Below are 18,664 nucleotides of genomic sequence, written 5' to 3'. Positions count from 1 at the left end.
TTTGCTAAAGGTTTCACTTGAATAATGTTCAGGTTTTGATTCACTGGTGAATATCTATCCTGGCGGGATTACTATGCTACATCTAATCATTACTACAGCAGCGAAGAAGCAGAGTTTCCAGAATGGGCTGTATGCAATGCCTTGAAAAGCAAGTGAATTCCCCTTTGCAATATATTGGAAGAGGTGAAACATATTGGTCCTTCTGCCCTTCCTGGACTTCTTCAACAGAATGAAACACTGAAAATTTTATAGGAAAAAAGAATTGTGTTTCTTTTTAACAAACTGAAAATCTATTGTCCAAAACATGGACAATGAATAGAGCTTTGAAACAAGGATGATGATATTATTATTTATTATTAGCCACTTATGCAGACAGCATTTTTAAAGTGCTTTACAAACATTATTAAATGAGCACTTGATCACTGACTTTCCAACTCAGGCACAAACATCATTAATCTCAGCAAACAAATAATCTCAGATTGCTTTTCTTTTCTTCTCACTTCATATTTACCAAAATAATTCATTAACCTAAAAAAAATATCTTTTAGAATCGTGTACAACATGGAAATCAAAGTACTGTTAATTGCTCCTTTCAATTCATTAATAATAGAGATTAGTGGAGAAGCCTCACTTCACACTTTTATTGCAGTCATTGTTCATTTTATTGATCTTGATGGTTTTTGTTCTTGAGAAATTGGAATGGTTCTATTCTAAGTATGTATACCAAACTGCATTAAAGAATATTAAGTTTTCAAAGTCAAGCATTCAAAAAGTTAGGGAAAATCAGAACCAAGGTTGCCTATACAACTTGGTATACTTTCTGCAGGTGAATGATGATACATTTTTATTACATAATTATGTTCCATGGAACCACTGTCATCTTTTTCTATAACATCAGCCTTCTTTGTTTCGTTTTAAGGACATGAAGTGGATTGAAGAAAAACAAGCATTATACAGAAGAAATCAAGAACTTGTAGACAAGGTATTTTATGCTTAACATTTCCATTCATTTTCAAACCATTAGAAACCTAAGGAATATATGTGGTTCACTCGTACTGTTCACTCTCACACTGTCTAGAGGGTGATTTTTCTAGAGGGTCTGGAACTCTCTCAGAACAGCCCCTGAGTTTTCCACACAAGTTCTTTCTCTGCCTTGGCTATATTTGGCAGCATAGAGTCTATGATTTGCAATAATGATAAATGCAAGCACTATTTGCTGACTTTAAGTAGTACATTTTTAGTTCAGCAAGTCATCTAGCTTCAAACGAAGTATGGGGATAGAATCAAATCTTCTGACGACTGCTTCACAGTGCCTGAGATCTAAGCAGAATGCTACTGGAGTTGAGGAATCCAGAACCACTATTTGGGACTGAAGGCTGAATCCTAATTTTTGACCAAATCCAAGCCTTCTACTTCAAGCTGCATGCCTTTTCCATCAAACTGCATTCACAGCAGATCTAACATTCATACAAAACTAAAATTAACAATATATTTGTGTGAGTGTGTGTATGTGTGTACACGCACATATGCATATATGTACTTGTGTGTATATAACATTTTATTTTACAGATAAAACAAATGGAAACAGAAGAAGCTCGACTAAAACATGATGTCCAGGATGTTAAAGATCAAAATGAACTCCTGGAATTCAGAATACTAGAGCTTGAAGTAAGCCATCATAAACTATGCAGTCCTTTTCACACTTATTGTAGTGTATTAAGCTGGAAGGCAGTCAGAATTATAGAGTTCTTCTGGAGGGTTTTTTTGTCTTCATTTTATCTGCTTATAGTGCTGAAAATCAGTTTCTTATAGCTATTTTAATGGAGTACCCTATGCTACCCTAGTTGTCTTACTGCATCACTTTTTAAAGCTCCAAACTTTTATACTCTAGTTAAAGTCCAGTTTAAAAATCTTTTTTACTTTATCACATCTGCGTAAAAAACCAAACAAGACAAAACGAAAATGTCACATAACAGGGAAGTTTTTATTGTCATTGCTAAAAATAATACATTTTATAGTAACCCAGATTAAGGGCACTGTATGGAATATACCATGTTTATTTTATGATTACATTTGTCTTGGTGAATCTTTTTGTTAAGCTGTTAACAACATTTAAAAAGAACATACATCTTCAACCCTTGACCAACATTACAATTTTTTCTGCACAACTCCAAAGGAAAAGTAACAGCACAGATAGTAATATCAAAAACTGATTTGTTTCAGTAATCCCTTTGGTTATCAACACATCCAGGCTTCTTAACAAACATAGTTCCTTACATGACCAAAATAATGGTTGGATAACCATGGTTGTGCACACTGATGAAGCAAGGAGGCAGAAGCTTGTACTGCTACTGCGTAGGCTTACTTTATGCTGCGGTGAACCGAGAGCTTCGCTGCGTGTCAGTCTGGAATTGTCCACAAGGGTTAAATCTTTCTCAAAGAAATTGTTCCCCCTTCTCTTCCTGTTATGGCCATGACAAGTAGAATGAAGGGTTTTCCACTTCTTTGTGTAACAGAGAAAGAAACTTCTGGATAGCATTACTCAGCAATTTCCTTTTAAAATAAATTGCTCACTTTTTCAGAGTATGTATTATGGAATGCCTATGATGTATGCTTAATGAGGCTGCATCTTCTAAATAATATAATGCATCATTTAAAACTGTAAATCTCCATAAGTATAATGATTCTGATTTTAGGAGAGAGAAAGAAGATCACCTGCTATCAATTTTCATCACATTCCTTTTACTGAAGGGAAAAGTCCTCTCCAAGTTTACTGTGAGGCAGAAGGTGTAACGGTAAGTGATTCTTTTTTCTTATGATAGCTTCCTTCAAACAGTTTTATGCTCCATTCTGATTGATTGTTTTCTGTGCAATTCTCTCTTGTTATTAGGATATCCTAGTAGCAGAGCTGATGAAAAAGTTGGATATTTTAGGGGATAACGCCGTAAGTGTATGTTCCTTTAATAAATTGTGCATGTTTCTGTTAATATCTGTCCTCCTCTTAATGTGGCATTATGGCAGCCTACAACATATTGTATCGGTTTGTTATTGCATATCTCTTTTGCATTAGGATTGAGGCACAGGGCTGCAAATAGCGTGCTTCTGGCTTCCTATGAACCACATAGGAACCACATTGATCACACATTCCAATGAACCACATTGATAACATGTTCTTCACTTTCTGTTTGCTTTGTATATTTGTTATTTGATTTCACATATTAATCATTTTCTGCATTTAAACTTGGTAAAGCATCATGAGCCTTAGATACAAGCACTTTTAAACTGCAAAATCAGGAAAGCCAGACATTAATTAGAAATAATTATAATAGAAGGGTGATTATGCCTATGGAAACCTCTTGGCATCATATAAAATAGTTTCTGTTTGATTTTTAAACTTTTTTTGTCAAACTCCTTTTTTTGATCATTTCTTTTGGGAACCTCCCACAAGGCCTGAGTTACAGAATTCATATGGCTGCTCAGGAGGAATCCTGGGGAGGTGAAATTCACTCGCTACCCCAAGACCGAGCTTCAGGGCTCTCATACTGTCTCTTACCTCCTTCCTCTAGCTGCTACTTCAAACTGGGCTGAAGTAGAGGCCACAGCCACACCATTCTGGTTGTGCTGGAAACTGAAATCATTGGATCTACGTAACTGGAGGAGTCCCCAACACTGACATTCTACACCAATGCCCATGGTGAGATAGGTGTCCATAGCCATCAGGTCTGTGGTGACATAAGGAGTTACAACAGACCAGTCTAGTAGTATGGGCAGATGTAACAACTGAGATGTTTCAAATGCCTTTGAAACATTTCAAAGAGTCAGTTCTACAGATGTACAAGCCCTTTGAAATATTCCAAAAGCAGCTGAAGTTCTCCAAAATAGTATCTTTTGGAATGTGTGCACAGGGACAGGGGACCCATAGGTCCTGCAGAATCCCACAGTGCTCAGCTCTCAATTCTCCCCAACCCTTTCAAGGGACTTTGGGCAGGGGGAAAGACAGCAGGGTGAACAGACTGTGCATTTGTCAGCTCCCATACACTGGGTTTGCAACATGCCAACCCCCTCTCTATCTCTCTGCAGCTCTTCTCACTGGAACAGAGAACTAGAAGGGACTGGGGCTGCCAAGCCTGGCATTGGCTGGCCTCTGAGTGCAGGGGTCTCCAGGACCAGGGACCTGCCAATGCCAGTGTGACAGTGCACTGTTGGTCCCTGCCACTTTAAGGGCTGGAGCAGGCAGCAGCCAGGTGCTTGAGTATAGTGACCATTTTGAGCCCCAGAATATATATAAGGTGAAACAATAGTTTATTGCTGGCAGCTGAGAGAGAGAGATATCAACCAGCAGAGCTGAGGCTCAGGAACAGCTTGGAGTTTTATGGGCTGGAGCTATGGGGATGAAGGAGGCTGCTGTACCTGGGCATAACCTAAAACTGCACTATGCCAGGGATGGGTGGTTTGGCTGTGCACCTGGTGGCCTGGGAGCCCCCAGGAAATATCAGGCCAGTTACCACCCTGGTGAAAGGCAGCTCAGAGCATCTTAATAACCCCAGCTCCCACACCCGGGTGGGTAACCCCCTAGTAGGGCCTGAGAAGGCAGACCCATGTAAGAGTGTGGACTAGTTGCTCATAAGCCTGTCTTGAGGCACCCTTGACTGGTCAATGCTGGGGCCAGGACCAGAAGGGTCAAAAGGTCAAGGAGCCCACCACGAGGGACACCCAGAGCTGAGGGCCTGGGGTTCTACCTGGCCTTTGGAGGTGAGGCCAAGGCCAGTGTGGCCAAAGGTCCTAGGGTGGGGGGCACACTCAAGAGGGGGAAGAGTGCAGGGAGCTAAGCAGCCCAGAATGAGGGCGGAGTAGGCCACCTGATTAGGGGGATCTAGTTGGAGTCCAAACTAGAGAGTTATGGGGTCCAGTGTGGGGCTGGAGACATTAAGAGCTTAGATGTCATCTGCGAGGCATGGGCTCCAGTGTACAGAAGATTCAGAGTCACAGATTGCACCCCCTGGCATCGGGGTGCAAAAATGGGCAGCCTACCACCTAATTAACACCATAATTATGTATCATCAACGCATGGCAGGAAAGACAGGTGGGCTGTTAGCCCAGAAACAGGTGGGTGGGCCAACTTCAGAAAGGCCCCAGGAAGGCTCCCTGTTACAGCCAGGCTCTGCAGCCCTAGTTTTCTGCCCCTCTGTTCCAGTGAGAAGGGTGACAGAGAGATAGAGAGGGGTTTGGGATGGAGAGTTGGAAGGCTGATGGGAGGGAGCCAACCCTCCAGAGACATCCTCCATTCCCTGTAGTGTCTCCTGGGTAGAGAGCCATTGTTGTGAAACATTTCAGTTATGAAAGATTTCAGCCACAGGGTACCATAGCGACTATACATATGTCTCCCTGCTGAAACAAGTCCTTTTTTAAATGTTTCCAAGCCCATTTCATTTGAAAATGTTTTTTAAAAAATTACTTCTGTGTGCACCCTTAAATGGACAATCTCTCTCTCTCTCTCTCTGCCTTTTTGCTGAAGTTGAGATCAGTCTGTTAAAACCTTTCTCATTAAAACCTTTCACAGCAGAATGTGAAAGCTAGATGTTATAGACCAGCAACAGAGCTGCAGCTAGACATGTTATGGTGGCAATTTAAAATACCTTCTCTTTCTGAACAAGGCTGTAATTAGGCCACTTAGCTCATCATTTCTGTATGGGTTGTCACTCTCAGAGCCCTAGCTTCTGTGTTCCATAGACCTAGGCAGATGAGTAAAAATGGTCATGTGAGAAATTGAGAATATCTTTGCTGTTGTCAATATCAATAATATATCATGCCCCGGAGAACTTTACAGCAGTATTTTAACAGTTCACAATTTAAATTCCTGCCAACATGCACATAAGTAGCTTTACTTACATAAGTAGCCCCATATTCTCCAGTTGAATTATTCATTAAAGTTACACAAATGCAAAGTGTTTGGGGGAGAGGGCTCTGAATGGGGCAACACAGAAAACGGAAAGGGATGCAAGAAAAACAGAAAAAACAATATGTTTGAAAAAATATTCCTTCTACTCCATCCCAGTTTCCTTGTACTTTTTAAATCCTATCTTACTAGAAACCTTTACTAGTGTTTCTTAAAATTAATGATCTATAATCTATTTTTATTTACTTTTAAATTGTTTTTCCCTTTCAGTAATTTTAATATTACTGTTTCTCTTTTCATGGGCAAAAAGTGACTCCCACTTAAGGAAAGCTTAGCAGGTCCCCAGGACTTGCCTTTTAAAAATCTTGTTAGATATCTAATATGCAAAGATACTAGTCTGAATTTTGCCTGCAGGAGCATACATGAGACACAGTGGGTCCACCCATCAGATGCCAACTCTGCTGATGGGTCGTATGCTCTTGTGCCTGTCATCAACTTATTCTTCAGCTTGGCCAATACTCAAGTGTCCAGGGGGAACTGCTCCTTTGTGATTATTTGTGTTTTGCCATATGCATTTCTAAAAGGGCCCTTAGGACTCATAGCCTTTAACTGTTTCCAACTGACTTTTCATACATTAATGTGTTATTTTGGGTAGGCTCCATTTCTTAGGACAGTATAGGATAAAGCAGAGACAGAGGAAAGCATGATTAAAATATATTCTGCTGCAGGCCATGGGTTACTATACCAAAACATAATCATAAAAGGACTAAAAGCCATAAATGCCCTCCCTTTCAAACACTGTTAGCAGAAATCTGTTCAGGAAATACTCCACACAACAAGAAAGCAACCCCCTCCAATTCCCTGTTAGTAATCTATATGTGAGTGTATTTTTTTTAATAATGATTTATTTTCAGACCTTCAGTAAACTCTTAAAATCACTGTATATACACAGGAGACAATTATTTACATTTGAGTTAGGTTTCCTAACAAATTATCTACTTCCTGAGCTCAAGTTTCACCAACTTTTCAGCCTTGTGCCCATGGGGAGAAATTGTCACGGTTAAACTATATGTGCTGTTTCCTAAGTACAGTTTTGTGCTGTAAAATCCATAGTGTAGAAAGGGCTAGAGATGGGCTGATTTAGTCTCTTCTCCCTTATCACCTGGCTCTCAGCAGGGTTTGGATTCAATTTCCTGGATTTAAACATATGCATGTCCAAACTGGCCAGGAATGTTCAAATTTATCCCAAGATAGTCACAGTTTTATGGAAATAAAGATGAAAAATGATCTCATGAAACTTAGCCATTTGAAAAGAAAAAAAAAGATAACCTGGTCTTACAACTTTTTTTCTCCATGGAGCTGAATATTCATGCAATTTCTTCATCTCTCAAACCTGAACACCTTGCCTATCCTAAATGAGCTCTTAATCCATCTATCTATATTTATTTGTAGTCCCTCTTTGGTCACTGTCTTTCGTCCTGAAAGTCCTGATCCTGCAAATACTTATGCATATGAGGAATGTTATACGTGAAAGCATTTCCTTTAACTCTGTGCTTACGTGCATTTCATTTTTCAGGATTGGGTCCTTTCTCCTTTGTTTTCCTCTGGGCATGTTATTTACATTATGATAATGTTTTATATGTGTTAATGAGTCTAATTCCATGATTGGACTCAGGATATCATTAATGTGAAATGCACTGCTTCGTATATGAATATTTCATCAGCAGAGTGAAGACACAGCCTTTGACAGTAGGAGCCCAGTCATTTCCCTAATACAACATGGTTAACAATGGCAATGTCTGTGGTCTCTTAAGGCTCTCATTGGCAATGTGTGTGAAGAGGCAATGACATTAATAAAACATGCCAGCCGGATAATATGCAAAATTCCAATCATTTCAAAGCTATGAATATTTAATTTTTCATTCACAGTTCTTGAGTATAGTTTTAATAATTTAAAGATTGCCAGCAATAAACACACATGTGTATATTCAGTACAGTCACTTTTGGCCAAAATCTACAATAAAGGAAAGTTTAAAATTAGATTTTCAGCAACCACCATTTTTAGATACTTTGCTTTTTTATTGCATCATCAGGACCATAAATATTAATCTCTTGTATGACAAGCAGGGGCTTTATGTGGCACCATTTTGTATTATCCTGTGTTGTTTTGTGGAATTGTGTATTTATCCCCAGATGGGAAAAAAAAGAAACAATGCCACTCAATAAGAACCAGTTTGTTTTAAACATCCCAACAACTTGTTTGTAAATGTGAAAGGAAAATGAGGTGTAATGTTATTAGTTGTAGTGTTATAGTATATGAGGACATCCTGAAAATACAATATTTTACAGTAACAAGTGAACAACAGTTTTAAAATTACATTCAGTAGTATTATATTGAATATTACTTTATTAGATTTACCATTCCAATGGTGTGTGTGTGTGTGTGTGTGTGTGTATGTGTGTGTGTATATATGTGTGTGTGTGTGTATATGTATATATATGTATATATATTTAATTCAGTACTACCCCGATAGTGGAATAACAACAAGAGGACTGAATTTATTCTAATTATATTTTGTTTTTGGTGCAGAATCTGACCAATGAAGAGCAAGTAGTTGTCATACAAGCAAGGACAGTTCTCACACTGGCTGAAAAGGTAATAACCTTTGCATCATTAATAGAATAAATCATGTTATCAAAATTTTTGCCCCTCAGAATAGTTCGAATTAACATATTGGTAATGTAAATAATTGTTTCTTCACAACGTGATAAAAGTTCTTTAAGTGTACTTATGCAATATTTTTTCAAGATATTTAAAGATAACAGACAGTACCATAATTTATTTTAATGTTATTTAAGTAATAATGTTATCTTGGGAGATAAATTGCTGGTGTTTGGAAGACTGTTTCTTCTATTCATCATTTTATAAGTATAATTACTTGATTTTCATTGTTTTGGAGTTTAAATGAAATACATTTAATATGGCGTGTTAGAGTTGTAATGGAAGTTGAGTAGTAAACATGCTTTATGGAAGAAGCTATATGCTATTGGTTTTAGGAAACTGATCTATCAATATTTAAGACTTAACTTCTTACTGTCTTCTATATGCAGTGGCTACAGCAGATAGAAGTGACAGAATCTGCACTGCAGCAAAAGATGCTAGACCTTGAGAATGAAAAGGTACTAGAGAGGCTTTCAGCTGGTAAAAAAACAACTGCCATTAAAGTTTGCGTCAATAAAAATCAAGGTAACCTAGTCCTCTTTCTGTCCACAGGAGCTGTTTAGTAAGCAAAAAGGTTATTTGGATGATGAACTTGACTACCGGAAACAGTCCTTGGATCAAGCACACAAGGTAAGAGATGTCACTTGTACATCATAGAAACAGCATACAGCATACATCATAAAACAGATGTATGCTGTTTTATACAAATTACTTTGTGTAATTTTGCAGTTCTTCTGAGTAAAGAACTCCCTTTGGATATTCTGGGAATTCCATAGAATGGTTGGAGGATTGTAAGCCAATCATTTAGACTTTTATAAAGCATTGAGTTCCAGATGGGCAGATTCCTGTGTTTGCAAGGAACTCATTGCAAAACCAGGGACTTAAGTATTGACTTTTGACACATACATTCTAACATGACAGTGTGCATCTGGAAGGAAAACAATAAATCGTAAGTAAATATAAAATTTCTATTTACCCTAAAAATATATCTTATCTTAGGGTTTTCCCCAGAAGAGTATGCTCCAACTCATCTAGCTAAAATCAAGCTAAACATGTTATCCTGCATAAGGGGGAAAAGAGTTTAGATCAGATTGACCTAAAATGTATTAGCTAATCCTGATCTAAATTTGACCACCATTTCTAGCCATTAGTCTTTTTCTACAATTAATATCATACATAGAATTATATTCCCACCAGAAAAAAGTGAAAGAAAAAATTCATTCCAGTTTTTGGACAGTTTTTCCCCTGTGCTGTCCCATGGCTGAAGAAGATATTTAGTCTTCCTTTTGGATATTTTATATATCCTATGGTGCAAAACCATTTGGGAAAGAAATCTTTCAATACTGTTAGTAGTCCTACATTTCTTCTAAGAGTTCAATGTTGTGAAGTGCTCAGCTTCTTCTAAAACTAAAATCTCTTTAGAGCAGAATCCATAGAAAAGAAATAAGCCCCAAGTTAAGTTTATGTTCCATACTAATATGACAGCGTGCATTGCATAGATAGCAAATACATATTAGCTAAACTGATACAAATACAACATACAGAGTGCATCTATACATGCACTTAACTGCAGAGTAGACTAATAGCTTCACCATAAAGCATCACTGTCTACACATGCCTGCATACACTGTCTACACCCACATTAGGGTACAGGAAATTAACTCCGCTGTAGGATAGTACTATCTAGGACAAGTATTATATGACAGCAGAGTAATTTATGCTGTTATCCTCACACTATAGCACCCTTGTGCCCCAACCAGCCCCTCCACTGCCCACTGCCACCACCTGTGCTGGCACCTGGATCCTGGGGCTGAGCCCTCCAAGGCCCCTGCCAGCCCTGGGCTGCTCTGCCCTGGCTAGAATTGCTGTGATCCCAGGCACACATATACATTTTGCACCTGGGAGCAGCTGACTCCAGTACAAACTGAGATGGAGTTTATTGTGTTGGGGTAATTGCACGTGTAGATGCACCCGGTAGATGCACCCATCGGGTGTGTCCAGATGAGCGAGCACGTGCCTCTTGCCCCATCTCAAACCCCTTTGAGGTGAGGCAAGAGGCACATGCAGGAATGAAAAAATGTTCCCTGCACTGCAAACTTGCAGTGCAGAGAAAAAATTAGACCCCTGGATGTTCAGGGGTTAAACAAAAACCTGGGGGGAAAAACTGGGTCAGGTCACAGTCCCAGACAGTGCCCCAAAGCAACCGGAGTCTCAGTCCTCCAGAGATACTCTGGCAGAGTGCCAGAGTGTCTCTATGATTGGCCCTCTCCCTGCTCCTGAAACACGCTGCCTGCCCGTGCTGGGCAGGCAGTGGTGCAAGCTGCAGTGACCCAGACCCAGCTTTTGCCAAGTAAGCAGGGGGTTGGGGAGCCACAGGAGGGGGGAGGGGACCTCAGGAGGCTGGAGACAGCAGGGGAATGAGCAGGGGGCCGGAAGCAGCCCCGGAGGCATTCCCCTGCTGTCCCCTGCTCTCCCAAGGCTGGAGGCAGCAGGGAAATGTCTCTGTGGCTGTCTCCAGCCCCCTGCTCCTTCCTCTGCTTGTCTCCAACCTCAGGGGAGCAAGGGAAGGAGCAGGGGGATGGAGACAGCAGAAGAATGTCTCTGAGGCTGTGTCCAGCCCCCTGCTTCTTCCCCTGCTTGTCTCCAGCCTCAGGGGAGTAGGGAACAGCAAGGGAATGCCTCTTGGGCTGTCTCCAGCCCCCAGCTCATTCCCCTACTCTCTCCAGCCTCCCAAGGCTGAAGATAGGCAGGGGAAGGAGCCAGGGGCTAGAAACAAGCAGGGGGCTGGAGATGAGCAGGAGGCTGGAGACAAGCCCCTGGAGATAAGCTGGAGACTTCCCCTTCTCTCTCCAGCCTCCTTCTCATTCTCTGATACTGCTGGTGAATGTGGGGGGAGTGGGCCAGGAGAGCAAGTGGGGAGCTGAGAGAATAAACAGAGGGTAAGGGGAATGAACAGGAGGGGGGAATAAACAGGGGGCAGGGGGAATGAATGGGGAACAGGGGAATAAATGGGGAATAGAGGAATAAATGGGGAGCAAGGAGAACAAACAGGGGGCAGCGGGAATGAACGGGGCAGCGGGAATGAATGGTGGATGGGGGGAATGAATGGGGAGCAGGAGAACAAATGGGGAGCAGGGGGAACCAACGGGTGTGGGGGGAATGAGCCTCCTGTTCATTCTCCTATTCTCTCCAGCCTCCTGCTTGTTTTTCTGCTCATCTCCAGCCTCCAGAGAAGAGCAAGGGAATGAGCATGGGGCTGTAGACCATCAGGGGTGCGGCGGGGAGCTGTTGCCCGTAGGGCCCTGGAACCCTGCAGGCAGGGTAGTCCAAGTGCTGTGGGGTGGGGCTCTGCCCTGTGGAGGGCAGGGGACCGTTGGCAATGTGTAGGGGGTGCACATGCACTCCCTGAGCATGGTGGTGCCCTCCCTAAAAAGGCACTGCCAACACTGTTGGTGGTGTCTGTAGGCAGGTGCCACTTGCCACCCCCCACCACCAGTAGTGTCTGCAGGCAGGCAGCAATCACTGCTGGCCACCGCTGTCACTGCTGATGGTGCCTGTGGGTGCTTGCCGCTCACCACCCCTGCCCCGCTGCCGACAGTGCCGGCAGCAACTGCGGGAGCTCCCCACTTACCATTGCCACCATGCTCCCAGTGGGGCCATGCCCCACCAGCCTCCTGGGGCATGCAGTGTTTATGCAGGGGACCCACCTCTTCTAAGCAGCCCCCACATCCACAGTCCCCCCATACCTACCCACACAGTGACTCACATCCCCCCATCCACATCCTTCACCACCCTTCCCACCCCCTCGTACAAACCCCACATCCCCCATCACACACCCACCATGTGATAAGGAAACCCAAAGCAAACATTAAAACATACAGATATTTAGGATTATTTTATTATGATACTAGAGACACTGATAGGCTTCCAAATTTCTTTAACATTGTAAATATAACAATAAAACGTTGCCCATCTGGTCAATCCCGCTTTCTCTCTTTTGTTCTAATCGTGGAAGAATGTGGATTTTGGGGTATTTTAAAAAGTGAATATGGGATAGTGCCTCAGCAGTCTAGCTGACACAAGGGGCTAGTGTCTTCAGATACCAATTGCCTGGGGCCCAGAAGCTCCTGAGATCAAGTAACCCTAAGCTGCTGGCCAGGGTAGGTTTTTGTATTACTGGGGCCAGGACAGGGCAGCTTTTTATACTGCTGGGGGCAGCACAGGTGCTGGCCTCAGGTTCTAGCTTCCCCTAGATGCAGATCAAGGAGGAGCCAGGCAGGGTTATTTTGCCCCAAGTGGCACAATTTGCTCCACAACAAAGTGCATGTCCAAGCATGTGCACTGAGGCAGAAAGCCCCAGCTCAAATTTGCACCACTTCTGTTTGAGCTGCTGCAAGTGCACATGCTTGCATGTGTGGACACACCCATAGGGTTTACTTTGTGGACCCTGATCCAGCTGCTTTGCACTGCTTAGGCAACCCAAAGCACTCCCTAGAGGGCAACTGGATTCTTATGGCGGGTACTGGGAACAAGTATGGATGCTAGAGGATGAATGCACAAGATCTTCAACTGGTGCAACAGCTCATTTCAGGCAATATACCTTAGATTGACCCTGAGGGTGCATCAGCCTCTAGCTATTCTCCTGCTCATGGAGGTGGTGGTTGGAGAGACACTCTTCCTACCTCTGTTCTTGAATTGTGCCAACTGTCAGTTTGGTGGAGTTGAAGTCTGAGACACAGAATTCATATTTAAAAATAGACCTTGAGACAGCGATGATGCCTCTATGAAGCACCTGTACTTAGCCAGCAGTTATGAAATTTCTTTCTGCTTCTGAAGTACTCTTCAAGTTGATATAGTGCAGCTGGAAAGATTGATTGACATTGTCCAAAACTCCTTTATATGTAATGGAATCAGCAGCAAAGTCAGTCAATACCAAGCAGTAGATATTGATTTGCATTAAATGGAATTCCATTACATCAGTGTGGCTTAAGGGCAATCACTCTTTCATGTTGCATTCTATGTACTATCAGTTCCAGGATGTTATACTCACTGGGTAATCCCAAACCAAATGCATTTTCTGTACTTCTGCCCATAGAAAATGAATGAGTATGTGATGGTAGGTATAGAATTGCCTGAAGATTACCTGCATTTCCTATTTCTTGACTGCTTACAAGTGTCATCAAGCAAAGCGATGGGCTTCACCAGTATATCCTAAGTGTGTGTAAAAAGAAATAAAAGAAGAACAATTTCATCGGCAAAAGAGCTTGTTTCCTGGGATTATAATTTTCACTCGCACCATCACCCTGTCTGCACTGGAAGATAAAAGAATCCCAACCTTTCAAGTGACCAACTATAGCTTGCAAAATTGCCAGTGACAGATGGTAAGATTCTTTTGTTTAGTTTTTCATCATCTTTATTTGATTTTTCTTTTTGGCTATTTACTGTTAGAAGCTATTTACATTTATGATAAACATCTTCTGTAAGCACTATTCCTTCCACTTTTTCACTCTTTCATGTGGTTATTATCAGTATATACATTATAGTAGCATGTAGAAGTTCAAGCCCTAGACAGTTAGTTAAACCAAAAATTTATCTTTCATTTAGTTGCAGTTTGTAACATTCATTTCCTGTGTACTTGTATGAATATTGGATGAAAATCAGAGTGAGGACAGACTTGAATGATATTTTAAATTATATTATTTATTATCAATTACTAATTCCATTCATACTCAAAGTTATATTAAACGTATAAGTGAATGTGTTAGCTAAACTAGTACAGTTATTCCATAATCTGGAATATAGAGACCCAACAATAACTAAAATACAACTAATAATTATTTTTGCTAAAACAATTAATGTGGGTATACTGTCTACTATTTTTAAAAGAGATAGAAGAACACTCATCAGAAAGAGCCACACTTTCAAACATGGGCGACTGGTGTCTCCCGAGTCTGTGGGGGCACCAAATCAGTGTCCGGGGGGGGCAGCAGCCAATCGCCAAGCCCAGAACAACCAGTGGTGAAAATGGAAGTGCACTTCTCCAGGCAGTTCAGATTTTGCAGCTGGTACTTCCAGGGGATGCACGGCCAATCTCAAGAGGTGCACGTGCACCCATGTACACCCCCTATGCATAGCCAATGCTTTCAAAACAGTAGCAGTGCTCATTCCTAGTAGAAATGCACAGGTACTGTTCTCCAAGTGTCATTAGATTTAAAGTAATGTTCTGCTGTATCTTTGCTTATTCTTCTTTGAAGCATATTCTCTCAGTCCTGAGTTAACTACAGAGAAAAAGAGAGAGAGAGATCCTCTCCTGGATCATGGCCTCTCCTAAGAAGACTCCCAGTCTTTGTTTTTTGTTTCTGAGACTGTTACATTGTTTGGCCACCAGGAACTAAATACCAAAACCACATAATTTTGATTGATCATTGATCTTTGTGTATACCAAGAGTCTATACTGTTACTTCTCATTTTATGTGCCCTTGAAAATCATCTCTCATCTCATCTGCTTTTCATTCAACAAAAGCGCATACATTCTAAGGAATGCTACGCTAAGGATATCGTGAAAGGCTACTTTTACTACATTTATTTTTTTCATGTGCTTCATACTGTTTAAAATAGCACTTTTTCAATGCTGCCAGTAATACCTTTTTTTTTATATTTTAGAGGAGCACCAACCAGACTGAAGGAACATTCTGAAAAGAGACTAACTGCAGGAATATGAAGTGGCAAAGTGGTATTCACACTATTTTCAAACTTCAAACCAAGTCTCTCTGCCTTGTCCTCCTATCTTTTTATATACAATTTAAGTAAAAATATGTAATAGCTTTTTTAAAGCAAAATTAAATGGAAGGCAAGTAAAATATATTTTAAAATTCACTGATTGTTATAAAATATGAAATTAAAAAATAAAGATGATTTTGGTATGCTGAACATTATTGTTCCTGTTTTTTTTAAGAACTGCTTGTACTCCTGAGTGCATTCATCTCTGACTACCCAGACATGTGTGTTCACCCATACATGCATGCATAGACATCTTTGTATGACTGTATGTTTACATGAAAGTAAGGTTATGAGTAGAACCAAGGAAAAAGATGAATCCCTGGCAAATGGAGTAGAAAAATCACATTATCTAAAATTTAATGCAAAGCTCAGACGGTTTGCTTATGCCTTTTTAAAAAACAAAAATAAGATAATTTTCACAGGTGACAACTATTTTCAGTGAGAAAAAATATCTTTGTAAGTGATAGTTCAGATTCACAAAGTGAGTGTTTTTGGGGGGGTTTTTTTGCCAAATTGATGGGCCTTAAGCAGTTCAGGCATTGAAAACTAAGTACTCTGGACGAAATGGCAACATTTCATTCTAGACAAATCTATGAATAATCAAAAATATCCCTGAGTTCTGATTCTATATCCCCTATCCTGTGACATCTACATACTATTCTCTTAAATACACTGCAGGTATAAACAGAAAAGTGAACTGGTGGATAGCTATTCTAATATAATAAAAGTCTTAGTGTGTCTGTCTGTCTGTCCATAACACTTCATTCACACTCTAATTGGCTGACAAGACAACCAATAACAATGCTGACTGAAGTAACCAATCAGAGTGCTCTGCACATACAGACACACACAGTGGAGTGCTGCCATGATGGTGAGGACTGAGGGGCCAGAGCAGGGGGTGAGGCCAGTGCTGGCCTTGCCCCCCACCTCACTTCTTGGAGGCAGACAGTGGGGATGGAGTGGGGGTGGGGGCGAGGCCAGCCCTGTTGGTCTCACCCCCCAGCCTGGCTTCGTGGAGGTGGCAGCAGCGCAGGGTGCTGGTAGCACAGCACTAGCCTTGCTTCCCACCACTTCAGCCTCACCACCACATCCAAGGGGTGACCATGCCCCTCCACCCATGGCAGACAGACAGGAGCAAGAGATGGGGGGACACAGGGAGTGGAGGTGCCCACACGGCCAGAGGTGGAGTGGCAACACCGCAGGGCTCTGGGTGGCAGTGTCTCCTCCTACCCCCAATTTGCTAATTTTCTTTCATAATGTCAGAGATAAATTATGGGAATTTCCAAGAGAAATTTAAAGGATAGGTTACAATAAGCCAGTTAATATTGCAAACCTGAAAATTTGCTGTAGCCATCTCTGAACAGGCCATCTATACACATGCTCCGGGGGTGGGAGGATGTTTTAATTAGAGCGGCTCTAAGTAAAGTTCCCAGAATATCTCATGTATCAGTATCCCTGTGCTTCAGAATGGTGGCAAGAGTGCTTTACCTAAAGTTTGTTTGACAAGCTTTAGGTAAAATGCCCCCACTGGCATTTTGAAGCATGGGGATGCTGATCCACAGGATGCAGGGGCTGGCTGGAGTTTGGTAGTTACCAGGCTCCAGTAGACTCAATTAATTGAGTTTGCTCCAATGCACTCTAGTTACAGTGCATCAAGCCGCCTTTGCGCTAATATATAGGCACCCTGTGTGCGGAAGTAGTAGGTGTTTAACAATTGATTTGCTGTGTGTCTCCATATGTCTTGCCGGAGAACAATATTCTTAGCTCACATGAAGAACATTATTTTTCTAAAAAATGAAATTATCTAGTTGGTCTAATAAAAGATATTACCTCTCCAAAAATTCTGATTGCTTTTGCCTGAAGACCAACGTGGTTCTGTATCCTTGCTATCTGATCCCTGCCATCCCCCATGTTTCTGGCCAGTTGCCGGGGGATTGGAAACTGGCTAATGTGGTCCCAATTTTCAAGAAAGAGAGGAGGGAGGACCCAAATAACTATAGGCCTCTAAGCCTCACCTCGGTGCTTGGGAAGATCTTGGAGAGGATCATCAAGGAGCACATCTGTGGGGGGCCAGCAGGGGAGATCATGCTCAGTGGCAATCAGCATGGGTTCATCAAAGGCAGGTCCTGCCTGACCAACCTGATTGCCTTTTATGACCCAGTAACTAAATCTTTGGATGATGGTGTCACCATGGACATAGTCTTTCTAGACTTTAAGAAGGCCTTTGACACTGTCTCGCACCCCATCCTCATTAATAAATTAAGCAACTGTGACATTGATGCCTGCACAGTTGGATGGGTAAAAAATTGGCTGATGAGGCACACCCAGAGAGTAGTGGTGGATGGGCTGTACTCAACCTGGCGAGATGTGAGCAGTGGGGTAACCCAGGGCTTGGTCCTCGGGCCCGCACTGTTTAACATCTTCATCAGAGACTTGGATGAGGGGGTGGAAAGCATGCCGTCCTAGTTTGCTGATGACACTTAGATGTGGGGCAAGGTGGGCACACTTGAAGGGAGAGAGAGACTGCAAATAGATTTAGACAGACTACAAAAGTGGGCAGATGAGAATAGGATGGGGTTCAACATAGACAAGTGCAGGGTGCTACACCTTGGGAGAAGGAATCGACAGCATACATACAGGTTGGGGAGTTCCCTCCTTGAAAGCACAGAGGCAGAAAGGGATCTTGGAGTCATTATCAACTACAAGATGAACATGAGCCGGCAATGCCAGATTGCAGCCAGCAAGGCCAGCCATACCTTGTCATGCATCTAAAGGTGCAACTCAAGCCGGTTCAGAGAGGTGATACTCCAACTGCGGCTTGACCAGTGTCGCATAGAGGGGGAGTACTGCATCCAGTACTGGGCGCCGCATTTCAAAAGGGATGTGGCCAGCCTGGAGAGGGTTCAGAGGAGGGCCACCCACTTGGTGAGAGGGCAGTAGGACAGGCCCTACGAGGCCCTGTTCAGCCTCAGCAAGAGGAGGTTGAGGGCGGAGCTGGTGGCTGCCTACAGACTCATCAGGGGAGATCAACAGCAAATAGGTAGACACCCTTTTCTCCCCAGCACCACCTGGGGTGACAAGGAACAATGGTAATAAGCTGATGGATAATAGATTTAGGTTAGAGATCAGAAGGCAATATTTTACAGTTAGGGTGGCCAAAATCTGGAACCAAGTCCCCAGGGAAGTGGTCCTCACCCCTATCGTGGGCAAATTCAAGAGGAGGTTGGATGATCACCTGTCTGGGGTCTTGTGAACCCAGCATTCAT

At 42.1% G+C, this 18,664-nt stretch overlaps 1 protein-coding gene across 3 annotated transcripts in view; it reads left to right on the top strand.

Annotated features, from left to right (window-relative positions):
• Positions 1 to 18,664, top strand: part of JAKMIP3 (Janus kinase and microtubule interacting protein 3) — a 91,249-nt gene that overhangs the window by 57,622 nt on the left and 14,963 nt on the right. For 2 of the 3 annotated variants that reach the window (XM_019556317.1, XM_019556316.1), the window contains 7 exons: positions 920 to 982; positions 1,570 to 1,668; positions 2,697 to 2,795; positions 2,891 to 2,944; positions 8,487 to 8,552; positions 9,008 to 9,076; positions 9,171 to 9,248. In XM_019556317.1, coding sequence (XP_019411862.1) covers positions 920 to 982; positions 1,570 to 1,668; positions 2,697 to 2,795; positions 2,891 to 2,944; positions 8,487 to 8,552; positions 9,008 to 9,076; positions 9,171 to 9,248 — 528 coding nt within the window. Of the gene's footprint in view, positions 1 to 919; positions 983 to 1,569; positions 1,669 to 2,696; positions 2,796 to 2,890; positions 2,951 to 8,486; positions 8,553 to 9,007; positions 9,077 to 9,170; positions 9,249 to 18,664 lie in introns of all 3 variants that reach the window. The other variant, XM_019556315.1, reaches the window with a different exon arrangement.

This window comes from Crocodylus porosus, unplaced genomic scaffold, assembly GCF_001723895.1.
Source record: "Crocodylus porosus isolate Cpor-Errol unplaced genomic scaffold, CroPor_comp1, whole genome shotgun sequence".
Classification (NCBI taxonomy): Eukaryota; Metazoa; Chordata; order Crocodylia; family Crocodylidae; genus Crocodylus; species Crocodylus porosus.
This window is presented reverse-complemented; position numbering and strand designations above follow the sequence as displayed.